This window comes from Mytilus edulis, chromosome 3 (assembly GCF_963676685.1).
Source record: "Mytilus edulis chromosome 3, xbMytEdul2.2, whole genome shotgun sequence".
Classification (NCBI taxonomy): domain Eukaryota; kingdom Metazoa; phylum Mollusca; class Bivalvia; order Mytilida; family Mytilidae; genus Mytilus; species Mytilus edulis.
In genome coordinates this window covers 13,680,599-13,699,536 of record NC_092346.1, presented here as the reverse complement: position 1 = coordinate 13,699,536, position 18,938 = coordinate 13,680,599, and the positions used below count along the sequence as shown (strand labels likewise).

The 18,938-nt window shown below is 31.5% G+C and overlaps 1 protein-coding gene across 2 annotated transcripts; it reads left to right on the top strand.

The window, feature by feature from the left end:
- Nucleotides 1–1,265: 1,265 nt before the first annotated feature.
- Nucleotides 1,266–18,938, top strand: LOC139515872 (dnaJ homolog subfamily C member 4-like). 2 transcript variants are annotated; one of them, XM_071305611.1, is made up of 7 exons: nucleotides 1,266–1,422; nucleotides 6,200–6,285; nucleotides 7,625–7,718; nucleotides 8,914–9,107; nucleotides 10,688–10,861; nucleotides 11,331–11,423; nucleotides 18,588–18,938. In XM_071305611.1, the coding sequence occupies exons 2-6, from the start codon at nucleotides 6,221–6,223 to the stop codon at nucleotides 11,404–11,406; spliced, it is 603 nt and encodes a 200-aa protein (XP_071161712.1). In that variant the 5' UTR covers nucleotides 1,266–1,422; nucleotides 6,200–6,220; the 3' UTR covers nucleotides 11,407–11,423; nucleotides 18,588–18,938. The 2 variants fall into 2 exon arrangements, with proteins under 2 accessions (XP_071161712.1, XP_071161713.1); XM_071305612.1 differs by having other exon boundaries at nucleotides 1,283–1,344; nucleotides 18,588–18,865.

Below are 18,938 nucleotides of genomic sequence, written 5' to 3'. Positions count from 1 at the left end.
TCAGAAGATGTAACCAAAGAAAATAAACAAAATGACAATAATACATAAATAACAACAGACTACTAGCAGTTAACTGACATGCCAGCTCCAGACTTCAATTAAACTGACTGAAAGATTATGATTTCATCATATGAACATCAGGCACAATCCTTCCCGTTAGGGGTTTAGTATCATACCATCATAACATATATGAAAAGAACATAATCCGTGTCATGCCAACAACTGTTTTTAGAATAAATGTGTTTAGTTCCGATGCAAAGACCTTATCAGTGACTCAATATTAACGCCAAAATATGCAACCTTTAATGACTTGACAACAGTATAGTAATTATATCCCTTCTTAATAAGTCTATTCAAAGGTTTTGTAAGTTTCTGAGGTGAATACTGACACCTTTGTGCTTTATAAAGAATATTTCCATAAAAAATTGGATGCGAAATACCTGAACGTATTAGAAGTCTGCATGTTGAGCTATATTTACGAATAATGTCTTTATACCGATGATAAAATTTAGTAAATGTTTTGACTAGTTTGTGATATCGAAAACCCTGGTGTAATAATTTTTCAGTAATACATAAATTTCTCTCGTTAAAATCTAAAACATTGTTACATACACCAGCGAATCGTACAAGTTGAGATATATAAACACCGTAAGATGGTGACAAGGGAACGTCACCATCTAAAAACGGATAATTAACGATAGGAAATGAAAAATCATCCCTTTTATCATAAATTTTAGTATTCAGCTTTCCATTAGTGATAAAGATATCAAGATCGAGAAAAGGGCAGTGGTCATTGTTAGTATTAGCTTTATTTAAAGTAAGTTCAACAGGATAAATTTCATTAGTATACATATATATATACTGAAGTCGTCATTATTGAGAGCCAAAATATCATCCAAATATCTAAAAGTATTATTAAATTTGTTTATCAGATGTTGTTTCGATGGATCTTTGCTTATTTTTGTCATAAATTGTAACTCATAACAATACAAAAACAGGTCCGCAATAAGTGGTGCACAGTTAGTCCCCATTGGGATAATACATTTGTAATGCAATGATAAAATTGCAGTCAAAAATTTGGAAGTCTGGGGTAGAATACCCCCAAAAAATCAAAAAGTTTATCAAGGAATATAGCAGATAAGCTTTCAACAGTCATCCAAAATTCTGCATTATGTTTCTTATCGATATTAGTGTTTAATGAGTACGTTGTTAAACATGTTTTAGGTTAATACGGTTTGGTATTTAACTTTATTTTGCGACACCCGCAATTTGGTCTTACTTTCGCTTTCATTTCGGAGAGGGCACCAATAATATTTCATCATGTTTAGCGGTGTCAAGTGATCGGTATGTTTTGAATGCTACTTACAGAATGTCATCGGCAGGATCAGTATCTATTACAGGTCATCTGTAGTTGGGGACGAGGTACATTATATACATATTTTAGTGCAAATTATTCAAAATGTTCTACTGGAGGATATAGATAAAAAATTTCAAAATTACATAAGTAAAGGAGTAAGTTCGGTAAGGGCCATATTTGGCCCCAATTATAAAGTTCATAGTTACAAGACAATAAATGCTTTAAGTTGCCTTTAAGACATGTGAGAAAGTTAAACAGAACTGTTTTTGTCAAAGTTTAATTCTAACACGTTGATTTTTACATCCCAAAAAGGTCAAGATAAGGGATTTTTGTGAAATTTGACAAAATCAGCTGGATTTCAACCAAATAAAGGACCAGGAAACATAGAGCGCAGGTGTCGACAAGCTTAATATTCAAATAAGACATGTGAAATGTCTTCACAAACATTTTTTTAAAAGATCTTTGTTGTCGACGTATGCGCTCTATCTTTCCTGTCCAATAATCTATGGAAAATTACCCATTTTCATTGATTTTTTTCGTAAAAAATCAATATGAGTACAACTTGTGACGTCATAATGAAACGCAGAAACATGAAATTTTCAATAAAATGGCTTATATCCTATCTAGTCAATGTATTAGCTATAATTTATCGTGATATTGGTCAATAAATCCGAATTTGAAATTTACGCCAAAAAAGGGGGCCATTTTAGGACCTTATCGAACATACTCCTTTATGTAACATTTTCACATGTTAGGTCAAGTGTGTTATCTGATTGTAGAAGTTTTACATACATCTGTATTTTCACACATAGCCATTTGATACAGTTGGTGATCATCAGAGATTATACTAATTAAGAGTTATAAAAAGATTTCTTTGTTTGAATAGTGAGCCTTACAAATGCCCTAATGATTTGCATATGGCATGTATGGTGCCCTAGTAAATTTATGTACATGTAAGGAGCATGGAACACTAGTAGCCTGGATTACAGGAGCACCTGGATTTCTGGAGCACGGAATACACGGAGCCTGGTTGCCCTAGTAGTCTATATTTGTATACGCCCGCTTGTAGAACAGTCAGGGGTGCTACTTAAACAAGTGATTTCATTATCACCTATTTCAGTGATTTGATAAATTCAGTTATCACCTATTTAAGTGATTTTGGTGTTTCCTTTGATCTTCAAATGCTAATTTCATTGATTTTCCATATTTTCCTACATAGATCAGTTATCCCTTTTTCTATGGATATTAAAATTTCACCAGTGCGCTTGGGCAGTAAGTTAGTGCGCTAACGCTTTTAAAAGTACCCTTGGGAATTGTTCTGTAATCAAATATTCATTAACTACTTTGACTATCAGACAAAGGTCAACAATATTAGGTAACCTGATTGGTTTTCTTTAGAGCTTGAATGATATACTTCAAGGTTATGTCCTGATCTACAAATTATTCCAAAAAATGCATATTTTCAATAAATTGTAAAAACTGACAGGCTTATCAAGCAAAAGACAATTTCTAGATGTACATAGTTGTTTTTTTCAATGGAATTCTTGTTTTTTTAACAATAAAAAAATTCAGCTTGTGAGAAAAATATCAAGAAAAAGTTATAAACACTTATTGAAGTGATCTTCTCAAATTACTTGTTTCAGTGATTTTAAAAAGTCTGTGTCTATTTATAGAATTTTTTTTAATATTTCACAGCCAAAATCACTTGAAGAAGTGATTCTGAAATCACTTGTTTAAGTAGCACCCCTGACTGTAGAAGTCATATAAAAGAGAGAAAGAGCTTGATATAAGAGGGAGAGAATTTAGAGGAGAGGACAGTAGCGTTTATATAGTAGATAGGAGACCTGTATTGTTGAGACTGAAGTTAGATGTACTTTTTGTTATACTTGTAACTTTTTTATTGTCATGTGATTTTAATAATACAGTTTTGAACTTTAATTCGACTTCAAGATTATGTTCACTTACAAGACATCGTTCAGACTGCACCAGTATCCATTTATTTAATTATGTGACGAGGATTTCCTTAATCATGCTACTAGTAGATTTCAAGGGTAACCCTGTTAAATAATATACAAGTTTGGCATTTGTCGCGATCGTCCTTGTACGAGTGAACTTAGACACCCAACAGCACAACACAACCACAAGAATACACACTTTAGCTCAAGTACCATACTAAAAATTTTCCTCACAGTCATGACAGTACCACTATTAAAATAAATAAATTTATACATGTTATATCAGTTTAAATAATTCAATAGTTTCGGTCATATTTGTGTATTTTTCACATCCTCAAATTAACTGAGAATGACCTCAATTTTTTTTCAGAATGACAAAAACCTCTTAATATAAGATATAAAAATATAACTGCAGTCTATCTTATGAATTATAGTTATCTCGTACCATTGCAGACTTGTACCAATGTCAACTCCTACCACTAAAAACAAACTCTTACCAATGCAAACTCGTACCACGGTAAATTCATATCATTTTAAACATGTACCAACTTATTTACATGACTTCAAATGGTGTGTCAATAAGGAATTGTATATATCATGTATATACCAAGTTGAACTATTTTCCAGGCACTCCAATTCAGCTGTTTTTTTTTACCTTTTTTAACTGTCTATAATTAACCTAATAACCAGACAGTGTTGTCTGTTATAGGTGTTTCCCCAGTATTTTCCCCACAAAAAGTGCACATGTGACATAGTCGTCAACAAAAGAAACATGTGGTCAGGGAATTCTTTGATATCTAGATTATATATACTGCTTTTAATAAATTAGTTTGGATATATATGCATCCCATTTAAGGTATAGTCAAGCATTTGTATTTACAAACAATATTAACTTTTCAATTTGACAAAAACTGTGTCATTATCGTTCATCATGTTCATTAGATGTAATCTTGTTCTTGCATGCCAGACTATGTAAATAAAGCGATCAGCTGTTAAGGTACGTCCCTTGAGATGGTGTTTATAATTAGAATTTTTCAGTTGCCACTGACGTTATATTTGATCTAAAAAAAAAAATGGAAATTAACTGCCTTGTGTATCACTGGAATATATTTTTTTTTATGTGGTACAAGTTCTGAATGGTACGAGTTTACCTTGGTACAAGTTGACTTTTAGTGGTACAAATGTACAAATTGACGTGGTACGAGTTTGCAATGGTACCAGTTAATTTGCTTCCAATTGTCAACGTATATTTGTTCCTGCTAACAGAAGTTCCAATGGAAACTTTGTTATAACATTGTCATAATATTTATTCCTGTTAGACATGTTGGAACAAATATTCTATACCATTATTCCTTTAGGAACATTTACTGTAATATTTATTCCTGTGGAAATAATATTCCAGAATATTTTTTCCTTTTGGAACTTATGTTATGAAGGAACTTCTATTCTGTGACTCTATCATATCTAATTAGCAAATTTCCAAAACTAAGAACTTCTTGAACAGGTTGGGATTGACCCTCTGAATATACCTCTATAGAGAGCTAAGCCTGTATTTCTTTAGACTAGATTTAAAGCAGGAAGATGACGTATTGACATTTTCAAATTATATATATTGGTGTTGCAGGTTCTTCCAATTGCACAGTTAAAGTTCTGTCCACCATCCGGCGTATTTATCAAATTGGTGTTTATCATGTTTATGTCATTAAATAATATTGAAAAACTTAACAACCATTGACAACTGAAATTTATGCAAATAAAGAATGAAACCTATGGTAAATCTCTTCTTCTATTATTCCTAATCTGATAAAAAAAAATATAACCAGAAACGATTGAGAAATTACCATGCGATAATTAAACAAATTTAAACATGCTAACATACAGTTAATATAAAATTTATAATTCGAAGTTAAGTATGACGTCCATTATCACTGTACTAGTATACATATTTTTAGGGGCCAGCTGAAGGACACCTACGGGTGCGGGAATTCTCGCTACATTGAAGACCCATTGGTGGCCTTCGGCTGTTGTCTGCTCTATGGTCGGGTTGTTGTCGCTTTGACACATTCCCCATTTCCTTTCTCAATTTTATGGTAATGAAAAGAAAAAAAACTATGTATACATGTATGGCCATACATTTTATCTTTATTGTGTTCTGTAAAAGCTATTACACAAGTGCCATTTATTTCAACATGTGATAGGCAGTCATGACAGACTCAAAGTAGAATATGGTAGAAAGGAAAAAAATCACTGTACCAAATTGTACCACGTAGTATGTACACACTTAATCCCATTTTGCCCCCAAAAAAGCAAAGGAAATATAATTGTTTTTTCTAAGAAACTACACATTGCTTATCAATTTTTGTATAATATTCCATCCTGATGCACCTCTTTGAACATCACTAAATATTAGGAATGTCAAAAGATCTGTAATTTAAAAATCTGGTACTCGGTCATGATACTCATGATACTCGTGAGTACTCGATTAAATCTTTAATATCCAGTGAAAAGATTTGATTTTTTGTTGGGATGTGGTATTTTGGTGATATCTTTCATAAACTTAATTATAATATGATGACATCGACCTACCAAGCGAGTACTCTACTCGTTGCCATCCCTACTATCTATACCTAAAGACAATGATATGTACACAAAATAGTCATGATAATCAATAACATGAATAATGTACAATTGTACAATCATGACAATGTATTAATCTAAAGATGAATTCTCAAGAAAATTACTCAAAAGTCCCATGCCTTTTTTTTTTTGAATAAATGAAGGTGAATTTGGTACCATGAAGTGTGTCAAGTTACCAGAGCTTATAAATGTTTGGAATGCTATATACATGATATAACCAACTTTAAATAAATTTTTTTTTTTTTAACAGCTGCATTGTGAAGGAATAACGATGTTTGGACAAGTTATTGCAAGGAACAATGGAAAGATTTGTCCTTGTTTACTGTACACAGTGAGGTAAATTGACTTTTTTATTCTTACCCGCTCACCTGGTGGAAAGTTCAAATGATGGGACAGACTTAACCAATCTTTTTCACAATCATCATTAGGGTATCTAGTTTAAAAAATGTGCTGGATAACAAAGATTGATGTCTTGGATAAAATTGAACATAGTGGTAAATGCAAATTTTGTCTTATATCTTGAAAAACATTTTGAATGGAGTTAATCTAAAGGGCTAGATATGTATGTTCATTTTGAAGTGATCTATCTGCTGTCTATTTACATAAAAAATGTCGTATGTCATCTTATTTAGAGTTATTGCCTATAAATGTCAAGTTTCACTACTACTTTTTTTTTAAACTTTGGCTGATTATTTTGAAAATTATATTAGATAAAAAGTGATCAGCAAGACAAGATCTTTAATTAAGTCTATCAGCGAGACAAGATCTTTAATTAAGTCTAATGGCTGAAATTGTAAGATGACTCCTTATTGGACTTATCGCACTTTGGTGACAATGTTTACCAGCTTTTTGCATTGTCACCTAACATTTCAAATAGTAGGGAGAAACTTAATAAACATGGTGAATAGCCAAAAATGATCAACAAGAAAATATCTTCAAATAAGTAAAAAGGACAAATATTATCAGACAACTCTTCACGGAACATGTTTATCATGTTGAAGTTATTGTCCTTTAATGATGGTTTTTCATATTTTAAAAAAAAATCTTGATATTTTATATTACAGCCAGATAAGAAATTTAGATAGCAAAAGCTATCAGCAAGACAAAACCAACAAATAAGCCACATGGTGAAATCTTTGGTTGAATCATCTTTTTGAGTTAATGCTCTGTTTTAAGATGATTTTTACCAATTTTGTTTGTCTATTATCATTAACAGTATAAAAGATACAGTACAAGTGTAGATAGAATCCTTAAAAAAATCCAAAGAAAAAAATCAGCAGGACAAATTATTTTACAAGATCTACAAATATGTCAACATGACTGAAGTTGTCAATTAGCTCTCAATAAAGTAATTCCCCTATAACATGTATAATGATGATATTTTAGTGACCTACAAATGACCATTGTTGAAGATGAACATGTTGAAGGTGAGCGACACAGGCGCTTTGGTGACTCTAATTTATTATCATACAGTTTGTTTTAATCATTGAGGTTACATATTGCCTCTTCTGAGTTTGCAGTATTTAAAAAAACAGTCTCTTAGAGACTGTTTTTTTAAATACTAGTCTTGATGTCCAGATTAGCTCTCTTACCCAAATTCATTACACGTTTTAATTATATGATAATTATATTTGTGTAATCTTTGCCAATTGCTTCAATGTTTATCCCTTTGTAGATGTATGTCAAAGACACATTACCAGCTGCTTGGTGTGGAACAAAAAGCATCACAAGAGGAAATCAAGGCAGCATATAGGGAAATGTCTAAAAAGGTAGGATCATGTATTGCAATGTATTGATAAAGAAATAAGGAGATTATTTAATTTAAAGTTAAGCATGTTAAAAGTACTGTGGATTGATTATTTTTAAATATCTACCAATTTTTATTTTAAAATGTGTACTTTAGAAATCTGTTGTTATTTATGTATTATTGTCATTTTGTTTATTTTCTTTTGTTTCATCTTCTGACATCAGACTCAAACTTCTCTTCAACTGAATTTTAATGTGCGTATTGTTACATGTATGCGTTTACTTTTCTACATTGGCTAGAAGTATAGGGGGATGGTTGAGATCTCATAAACATGTTTAACCCGCTGCATTTTTGTGCCTGTCCCAAGTCAGGAGCCTCTGGCCTTTGTTAGTCTTATATTATTTTTAATTTTAGTTTCTTGTGTATAATTTGGAGTTTAGTATGGCGTTCATTATCACTGAACTAGTACCGGTATATATATTTGTTTAGTGGCCAGCTGAAGGACGCCTCCAGGTGTGGGAATTTCTCTCTGCATTGAAGACCTATTGGTGACCTTCTGCTGTTGTCTGTTCTATGGTTGGGTTGTTGTCTCTTTGACACATTCCCCATTTCCATTCACAATTTTATTTTATTCATTGTTTAGCATGTTTAACAGTTTTATTAAGTTGTATATTTCTTTCCAGGAAATCATCTAAAATTGAAATTCCACAAGTTATAAATGCTACTGAAATATGTCCTTAAATAATAAACTGATGTAGTATAATTACAGAGGAGACCAGGAGGGGCGAACTCAGATTGGGTGTGGCAGGCAGGCATGCCCCCCCCCCTAAAATTTGCATAGCATGGGTGTTCCTAACCTAAAATCTTGAATACCCCTGACAGCAATCCAAATAAAATGCAGATTAAAGCAACAAAAGGTCACCAAAAGACCTTAAACAATGAGCAAAACCCATACCATATAGTCAGTAGTGAAAGACTCTGACACGATGAAACTATTCAAGTGAAAAATAAACATGATAAACAACTTGATTTATGACAAAACAATAAACAAATTAAAAAGCGAATATGACAGACAACAACTAAAGACTGTACCACTGTCTGAAAAAGAGGCTCCCAACTAGAGTCTTGCACGTATAGAATGTGACAAGGTTAATTATGTTAGTTAGCTTCTAACTCTTCTGTATTTTAATTTATTTTATGAATACCGTATATTTCAGCTACATCCAGATTTGAATCCACAAGATCCAAAAACACACGACAAATTTATACGACTTAAAGAAGCTTATACAACTATCAGTACACCTGCTAAGAAAAAGACTTATGACAAATATTTAGCTGGTGTACAGAGGGTAATAAAGATGAAAATAAAGGAAAATGATTCTGAGAATGTAAATCAAGGTGGAGGCATGAGGTCAGTAACATTTTTTTTTTGAATTTTGTATTAAGCAGTCTACTTTTGTAATTGTAATGATTTAACCCTTACGAAAATAAATACTAAAATTTGCCAATGACATATAAATGTAGAATCTAAAAGACTTTAAGTAGTATTGTATTGTTTTTAAAGTCATAAGAAACGAGTGAGTGGTGAAAAATAATGTTTATCCAATTCTTGAACCAATGCATGAATATATCATAAACTTAGTTCTCTGTGCACGATTATATCATTTTTTACGCAAATATATCGTATAATCGTCAATTTTTGTTCTCTACAGTGTCTGTTGTGATTTAACAAATATGGCTGCTCATTAAATGTCGTGTTTTGAAGCCGAAGTTTACCGATTGTCACCTTATAGTAAACAAATAACAAAAATCATGGGTATTGAGCACGTGTTTAACATGTATAATCAGATAATTGTATATTTTAATGACAGATCCATGCGTATTGCGATCACTGGATTTTTACGAGGAGGGTCACGCACAGGTCACTATGCATACAGAGAATTTTTCGGCGAATTGCTTCCTGGAAGCATGCAATTAAAAATAAGTAAACTTCTTCTAAATATGGACAAATTAAAGAATTTTCCTCAGAAAAAAGTATATGTACATATGTTGTATAATGTAAACTATCCATTTAGTTATAAAAAACATATGCATTTTTTTTTTATTTTAAGGTTTCATATGACTTTAAAGCTTTAACTCATTTTTTTCCCATTTCCATTGTTTAGGATGGTCACATTTGACCCAAAACCTAAAACCCTTCAAGAGATAATAACGTTTTTCTTCAAATCCTTTTTATCTTTATAATATTAGTGTATCTGATGAAGGTGATCCAGGATATCTGTTATTGTTATCACATTTTTTTATCAAGTGTTTTTTGCTGCTACTGTTACATGTGTTGCTTTGGCTGTTAGTAGATTATAATTATTAGTCCCTTTAAACTGACATGTTTTAATATTGAAACTTGCAGAACTATTTGGGTCAGGATCCCTAATAGACCGTGAAATGAGGAACTCAGATGACGCAATTAAAAAAAAATATTAGTCCGCCATACAATTGTGGATGCTGTGATTTTAAAAATGGACATAAACGAACAATAAGAACTGTTTTATAGAGCTGATGTGATGAGAAAAGAAATATGTAGATTTGACCTGAAAGGACATTTTTTTTATTGAATTTTATGATCAGAATTTTGGGATTATTTCATGAGGAGAGTGACATTTTTCACCATCTTCCGGGTCCAGCAATTTGCGAAAAAGTAATCTCACTTGCCACGGAAAATTTAACCAGACATGTATAAATATATCAGCTTCGATATGAGCCATCATACATGTTCAAGTAAACGATATGGACTGAGCAACGGAGGAAAACATTACCATTACCGCCTATGGAGAATTAATTGTAAATGTTGACCCATTTAGCCTGTGATATAAACATGCAAAAACTTTTTTTGTTGTCATGACAATTACCAATGAAACAAAACATATCATAAAAACATTGGAATCATAAAATGTCAGAAGGATATTTTTAAAACCTATTATTGTTTTTTTTCAGGTACACACATGGTGCACCTTCTCCAATGGATGTACGTCGGTTCCGATCTCCGTCACAGAAATATCAACCAAAGAATTATAAACAAAGTTTTCTCATGTCAGAAGATTTTTCTAATCAACGATTGCTTGGTCTTATGCTGTTGTTTGGCCTCAGTCTTAATTTTTTAATAGGGATGTAGGTATATTTGTAATTTGTAGAAATAATTTTAGATGTGAGGTAAACAGTAAGGGAACTGTTACTACAAACATGGTTTGTCTAGAATAATGTTAGATTTTAGACTTTGTTGATTCTACATTAGTAGACTTAAGTTTTGGAACATTAAGAGATAACTGTATTGCTGCTTGAGGATGTCCATTAGTAGTTTTACTGTCGCAAATTTAGATTTACAGACAGCAAGTAGCAAAGTGCGTGCAAAAAGCTTCATATACATTTCATTTATAAACATTCTTATGCAAAATAAACAAATCATTCAATTTTAGTCATTGATTTAGTATAAAATTTTCATTAAACAAATATGAAAATATATAATTATTTAAGGTGCAATTGCTATATTCACAGTCATCCCAAACAATTTACCAAACTATTATTGAACAATATTTTTAACATTGAATTTTAACTGGAACCTGTTTTAATTTTTTTTCAGATATAATAAAACACAGGAAATAGAAGTCAACAGGGGAAATAAATCTACCACAAATGAAAGTAAAGGGAAAAGCTGACAGTAACTTAAAACTAGGTACTATTGTAGTACACTCTGCATGGTATTGTTAAGACTTGACACATGGCATTTAGACTTATTTTACCTGAAAGGATGAACATTATTTACAGAGAGTTTGGGAAATATTCTGTGAGCCTACTTAAATGTTTATTACACTTATTCATTTTAAAGGAATGGTTCTTGATTGATGATAAAGTTGGTCATTTTTATGCCCCACCTACAATAAAAGAGGGGCATTATGTTATCTGGTCTGTGCGTCTATGCGTTCTTCCATTTGTCTGTCTGCCGTGTGTCGTACCGTGCGTCCTTCTGTCCTGCTTCAGGTTAAAGTTTTTGGTCAAGGTAGTTTTTGATGAAGCTGAAGTCCACTTGTTGCTTATGATATGACCTTTCTAATTTAAAACCAAATTAGACCTTTGATCCCAATTTCACGGTCCACTGAACATAGAAAATGAAAGTGGGAGTTTCAGGTTAAAGTTTTTGGTCAAAGTACTTTTTGATAATGTTGAAATCCAATCAACTTGAAACTTTGTACACATGTTCCCTATGATATGATCTTTCAAATTAAATGCCAAATTAGATTTTTTATCCAATTTCACAGTCCATTGAACATGGAAAATGGTAGTACAAGTGGGCATCCATGTACTCTAGACACATTCTTAATTGTTATAGGTAGTTTAACATTATTTGGTTGGCAATCATATAATATCAGTGTCACAGATAACTAATGATAATCATGCTCAATTTTGCTTTTCAAAATCTTTTCCCCCTTGTTCACATGTATGAATTGCTATTGAATAGAACTTGTCACATTTGGAAAGATGAATTCATAAAAGTAGAAGGTGTAAACGCAATATTTGGGACTAATTTTAGAATTAGACATAAAAACAAAAATCAATTATGTTTAATCATACAAATTTGGGATCTTGCTTGGGTTTATATACCCCTCCCCTCCATTCAGATATCGATTTTTGCAAGAATCCCTACCTGTAGACATATTTCATAGAAAATGTTTATCCATTGATATTTTTGTAGCTATCAGAAATACAATCTATGTAATCTTATTTAGACCTAAACAACATGGGTTCATTTATATTATTTGATAAAGGACCAGTGTAAACAGTTTTTCAGACATCTTAACATAAGATAGTCATGTATGATCCATAGACATTTATATTTATGCCCATTATTGTGTTTCCTCTTTGAAACTTTACCCCATTGGAATATTTTTCATTAAAATAAAGTTGCCCGTACAAGGGAAATTTCCTATATGGCCTAAAAGATTTTCATTATTCAAATTTGCTATCTTGAGAATCACACATACACTTAGTTAAGGTTGAATATTTCCTATGGCTTATACACATTTTATTTACAAAGTCCATGTTGTGTTGATCACACATGTATATGTTTAGTCAAGGTTTGAATATTGGCCATGTGGGATATTTGACATCAGTAACTGTTATGCTGATTATAGGAGAATTTTTTCCCCAAATTTGGAAGCCTTTATTTTTCAAAAATTCTGTATAATAAAAAATATAATTGTTGTTGTTGTTGTTGTTAAATAAATGTATTTAACTTTATAAATATAATATAAAAAAAAATCATGGAGTTGCACACTCTAGATTTGGGATAGGCGTAAAATAAATGTGGTGGGGTTAAACATGTTTGGGACTGCTCAACCCTCACTAAACCTGGGATAGTCCGTAAAAATTTGTTGAAAATGGCCTGACTTAAATAGATCACTGCAAAGGAAAATAAAAATCAGCTTCAATAAAAAAAAAAAAAAAATTGTAAGGGTTCCGCGGAACCCAGTGTCTCGCCTACTTTTGCTGTTAATCACACACTCATAAAAAATGGTGAAAAAATCAATAAAATTATTACTCTCAATACTATTTTTTGATTGTCAGAAGCTTCTGTCCAAGTTTGTTAAAAATCCAGGCTAGTTTAAAAATCTTAAAAATGTTTTAAATACTTTAACTGCAGACTGTATGTAATGTTAACCGGTGTCATATGGTATTTTGAACCCCATGGTAAAATGACCCCGGGGTCAAAATACCGCTATGGTAAATTGAACCCCCCCATGGTAAATTGAACCCCCCCTGTATGGAAAATTGAACCCCCATGGTAAATTGAACCCCCCTGTTTTTTTAATTCTAGATGATTAATAAAACATTTAACATTATATAAAAGCTAATCAAATATTAAAAATCATTAATACAAGAAGGGGAGGTCAATTTTCAATGATTGGTTTAAAGAAAAATATTTCCTTGGTATAAGTGCTCTGAAGTCTTAACCAACAAAATTTCAATCAAAAAACTTCTGAAAGCATTATAACTAGACCATGTAGCTTGGACACTTTAATTTTTTGAAATTTGTAATATTTATATAGAATGGTAGACTTAAGTTTTGATTCTCCATGGTAAAAAAAGGGGGAGGGGGTCAAATTACCATGGCTCAGTTAATCTAAAAAGTAAAATTTTCAAAACATCTTTTCAAGCTACTAAAATAAATACAAACTTCTTATTGGAGTATAATAAATATGGAAAGGAGCTAGATATTTTAGCATTAAAAGTCTTTAGATGTATAGTAGGGGGCTCAATATACCATGGTAGGGGGGTCAAAATAACATGCCATGGCAAAGTAAAATTTTCAAAATATCTTTTCCAGCATAATTAATACATACAAACTACGTATTGGAGTATAATAACTATGTAAAGAAGCTAGAATAGATTGAGTTTTTGAAATTCAAGGTCTATAGTAGGGGGTTCAATATACCGCAGGGGGGTCAAAATACCATGGCTAAGTAAAATTTTCAAAATATCTTTTCCAGTATGTTTAATACATACAAACTATTTATTTGGGTATTATAACTATGTTAAGGAGTTAGAATAGCTAGAATTTTTGAAATTCAAGGTCTATAGTAGGGGGTTCAATATACCGCAGGGGGGTCAAAATACCATGGCTAAGTAAAATTTTCAAAATATCTTTTCCAGTATGTTAAATACATACAAACTACTTATTGGAGTATTATAACTATGTAAAGGAGTTAGAATAGATTGAATTTTTGAAATTCAAGGTCTATAGTAGGGTGTTCAATATACCGCAGGGGGGTCAAAATACCATGGCTAAGTAAAATTTTCAAAATATATTTTCCAGCATATCTAATACATACAAACTACTAATTTGAGTATTATAACTATATTAAGAAGTTAGAATAGCTAGAATTTTTGAAATTCAAGGTCTATAGTAGGGGGTTCAATATACCGCAGGGGGGTCAAAATACCATGGCTAAGTAAAATTTTCAAAATATCTTTTCCAGTATGTTAAATACATACAAACTACTTATTGGAGTATTATAACTATGTAAAGGAGTTAGAATAGATTGAATTTTTGAAATTCAAGGTCTTGAGTAGGGGGTTCAATATACCGCAGGGGGGTCAAAATACCATGGCGAAGTAAAATTTTCAAAATATCTTTTCCAGTATGTTTAATTCATACAAACTACTTATTGGAGTATTACAACTATGTTAAGGAGTTAGAATAGCTAGAATTTTTGAAATTCAAGGTCTTGAGTAGGGGGTTCAATATACTGCAGGGGGTCAAAATACCATGGCGAAGTAAAATTTTCAAAATATCTTTTCCAGTATGTTAAATACATACAAACTACTTATTGGAGTATTATAACTATGTAAAGGAGTTAGAATAGATTGAATTTTTGAAATTCAAGGTCTTGAGTAGGGGGTTCAATATACCGCAGGGGGGTCAAAATACCATGGCTAAGTAAAATTTTCAAAATATCTTTTCCAGCATATTTAATACATACAAACTACTTATTTGGGTACTATAACTATGTTAAGGAGCTAGAATAGATTGAATTTTTTAAATTCAAGGTCTATAGTAGGGGGTTCAATATACCGCAGGGGGGTCAAAATACCATGGCAAAGTAAAATATTCAAAACATCTTTTCCAGCATATCTAATACATACAAACTACTTATTGGGTTATTATAACTATATTAAGGAGTTAGAATAGCTAGAATTTTTGAAATTCAAGGTCTATAGTAGGGGGTTCAATATACCGTAGGGGGGTCAAAATACCATGGCTAAGTAAAATTTTCAAACTATATTTTCCAGCATATTTAATACATACAAACTACTTATTGGAGTATTATAACTATGTTACAGTACACACAGAGAGGATGTAATCTCATACTCCCTACACTGTGTAAAAACTTGGTGTCACACCAGGAAACTTTTACTTAGCCATGGTATTTTGACCCCCCTGCGGTATATTGAACCCCCTACTATAGACCTTGGATTTCAAAAATTCTAGCTATTCTAACTCCTTAACATAGTTATAATACTCAAATTAGTAGTTTGTATGTATTAGATATGCTGGAAAAGATATTTTGAAAATTTTACTTAGCCATGGTATTTTGACCCCCCTGCGGTATATTGAACCCCCTACTATAGACCTTAAATTTCAAAAATTCAATCTATTCTAGCTCCTTAACATAGTTATAATAATCCAATAAGTAGTTTGTATGTATTAGATATGCTGGAAAATATATTTTGAAAATTTTACTTAGCCATGGTATTTTGACCCCCCTGCGGTATATTGAACCCCCTACTATAGACCTTGAATTTCAAAAATTCAATCTATTCTAACTCCTTTACATAGTTATAATAACCCAATAAGTAGTTTGTATGTATTAAATATGCTGGAAAATATATTTTGAAAATTTTACTTTGCCATGGTATTTTGACCCCCCTGCGGTATATTGAACCCCCTACTAGACCTTGAATTTCTTAAATTCTAGCTATTCTAACTCCTTAATATAGTTATAATACTCAAATTAGTAGTTTGTAAGTATTAGATATGCTGGAAAAGATATTTTGAAAATTTTACTTTGCCATGGTATTTTGACCCCCCTGCAGTATATTGAACCCCCTACTATAGACCTTGAATTTCAAAAATTCTAGCTATTCTAACTTCTTAACATAGTTATAATTACCCAATAAGTAGTTTGTATGTATTCAATATGCTGGAAAAGATATTTTGAAAATTTTACTTCGCCATGGTATTTTGACCCCCCTGCGGTATATAGAACCCCCTACTATAGACCTTGATTTTCAAAAATTTTAGCTATTCTAACTCCTTAACATAGTTATAATACCCCAATAAGTAGTTTGTATGTATTAAATATGCTGGAAAATATATTTTGAAAATTTTACTTAGCCATGGTATTTTGACCCCCCTGCGGTATATTGAACCCCCTACTATAGACCTTGAATTTCAAAAATTCAATCTATTCTAGCTCCTTAACATAGTTATAGTACCCAAATAAGTAGTTTGTATGTATTAAATATGCTGGAAAAGATATTTTGAAAATTTTACTTAGCCATGGTATTTTGACCCCCCTGCGGTATATTGAACCCCCTACTATAGACCTTGAATTTCAAAAATTCAATCTATTCTAACTCCTTAACATAGTTATAATACTCCAATAAGTAGTTTGTATGTATTAAATATGCTGGAAAATATATTTTGAAAATTTTACTTTGCCATGGTATTTTGACCCCCCTGCGGTATATTGAACCCCCTACTATAGACCTTGAATTTCAAAAATTCTAGCTATTCTAACTCCTTAATGTAGTTATAATAATCCAATAAGTAGTTTGTATGTATTAGATATGCTGGAAAAGATAATTTGAAAATTTTACTTTGCCATGGTATTTTGACCCCCCTGCGGTATATTGAACCCCCTTCTATAGACCTTGAATTTCAAAAACTCAATCTATTCTAGCTTCTTTACATAGTTATTATACTCCAATACATAGTTTGTATGTATTTAATATGCTGGAAAAGATATTTTGAAAATTTTACTTAGCCATGGTATTTTGACCCCCCTGCGGTATATTGAACCCCCTACTATAGACCTTGATTTTCAAAAATTTTAGCTATTCTAACTCCTTAACATAGTTATAATACCCCAATAAGTAGTTTGTATGTATTAAATATGCTGGAAAATATATTTTGAAAATTTTACTTAGCCATGGTATTTTGACCCCCCTGCGGTATATTGAACCCCCTACCATAGACCTCAAATTAAAAAAAATTATAGCCAATAATTTGTAAATTAAATTATCTGCAATATTATTTATCAAAAACAGGGGGGTTCAATATACCGCAGGGGGGTTCAAAATACCATATGTGAAAAATGACCCCGGGGTCAAAATACCATGCGGTATAATGACCCCGGGGTCATTTTACCGCATGGTAATTTGACCCCGGGTTCAATTTTTAGGGGGTTCAAAATACCATATGACACCGGAAGAAAAACTAAGTCCATTTATAAGTAAAATACGGGAAAAATGGAATTTTATTTTTACAAAATTTACTTCTGGATACATTGTACTATCTTCTGATCATAAACAAGCTTCTGGCCAAGTTTCTTACAATTCCAGGATAGTTTAAGAAGTTATTAAAATTTTAAAACTAACGACGGAGTGAATGTAATGTTTCCTGGCAGAAAAAACTAAGTCCATTTATAAGTAAAAAACGGAAAAAATGGAATTTTATTTTACAAAATTTACTTCTGGATACTATCTTATGAACATAAACAAGCTTCTGTCCAAGTTTCGTACAATTCAAGGATAGTTTAAGAAAGTTATCAAAATTTCAAAAACTTTAACCACAGAGTGAATATTTGTGGACGCCGCTGACGCCGACGGAATGTAGGATTGCTATGTCTCGCTTTTTCGACTAAAGTCGAAGGCTCGACAACAAGACACATGCCCCAATATAAGAGTACTTTCAGCTACTTAAAGCTAGTTCAAAGCCAATTCACTGTAAAAATACATCATGTCCTGCCAGTATTAATCAGTACATATTCCATGAATTTAGTGTTAAGAAGTAATAAACAGTCTGAGAAATACCTGACCTTGTGCAATGCCAACATATTAGTAAATAGCATCAACAGAACATAAGAACCTTTTTTTTTTTAGCAGTAAGATAAAAAGTTTATTGATATAACAGTATGAGTTTACAAGTTCATTTTAATATACAAAACTAATAACTTCCTTAAGTTATTGTAAAACTATGCATAGTTTCTGAAAGAAAGTTAACTAATCAAAACAATTAAATAATGCTAATGATTTGCTTTATTTCATTTATTTTCAGGTATTTTAAACATATTTGTGACTGTGATTAGAAAAAAAATATCAGCAGGGAATTTCTGGTAGATGAATCCAGAAGTTTTGAGTGTTAAAGAAATAACATGTCTGTAATTCAATTTTGTTGTAAATTATTGAGTTGTTAACAGACATTTTGTTGATGGAACGCATAGTTTATAGGAATAAAGTGCATACCAATTCCGATGATGTTTTGTAATGTTACAGTTACATTAAACAATGGAAATAATTTTGTTTTATAGATTGATGTGATGTGTCAATTAAATTGGTCCAAATCCGGGTCCAAAATTAAACTTTGTTTGGTTTAAAAAAAAAAAAAAAAAAAAAAAAAAAAAAAAAA

Coding starts and splice junctions, on each gene's coding strand:
- LOC139515872 (XM_071305611.1), top strand. CDS start 6,221: ATGTTTGGACAAGTTATTGCAAGGAACAATGGAAAGATTTGTCCTTGT. Junction 7,719..8,913: donor ATAGGGAAATGTCTAAAAAG/GTAGGATCATGT, acceptor CGTATATTTCAG/CTACATCCAGATTTGAATCC. Junction 9,108..10,687: donor AATCAAGGTGGAGGCATGAG/GTCAGTAACATT, acceptor GTTTTTTTTCAG/GTACACACATGGTGCACCTT.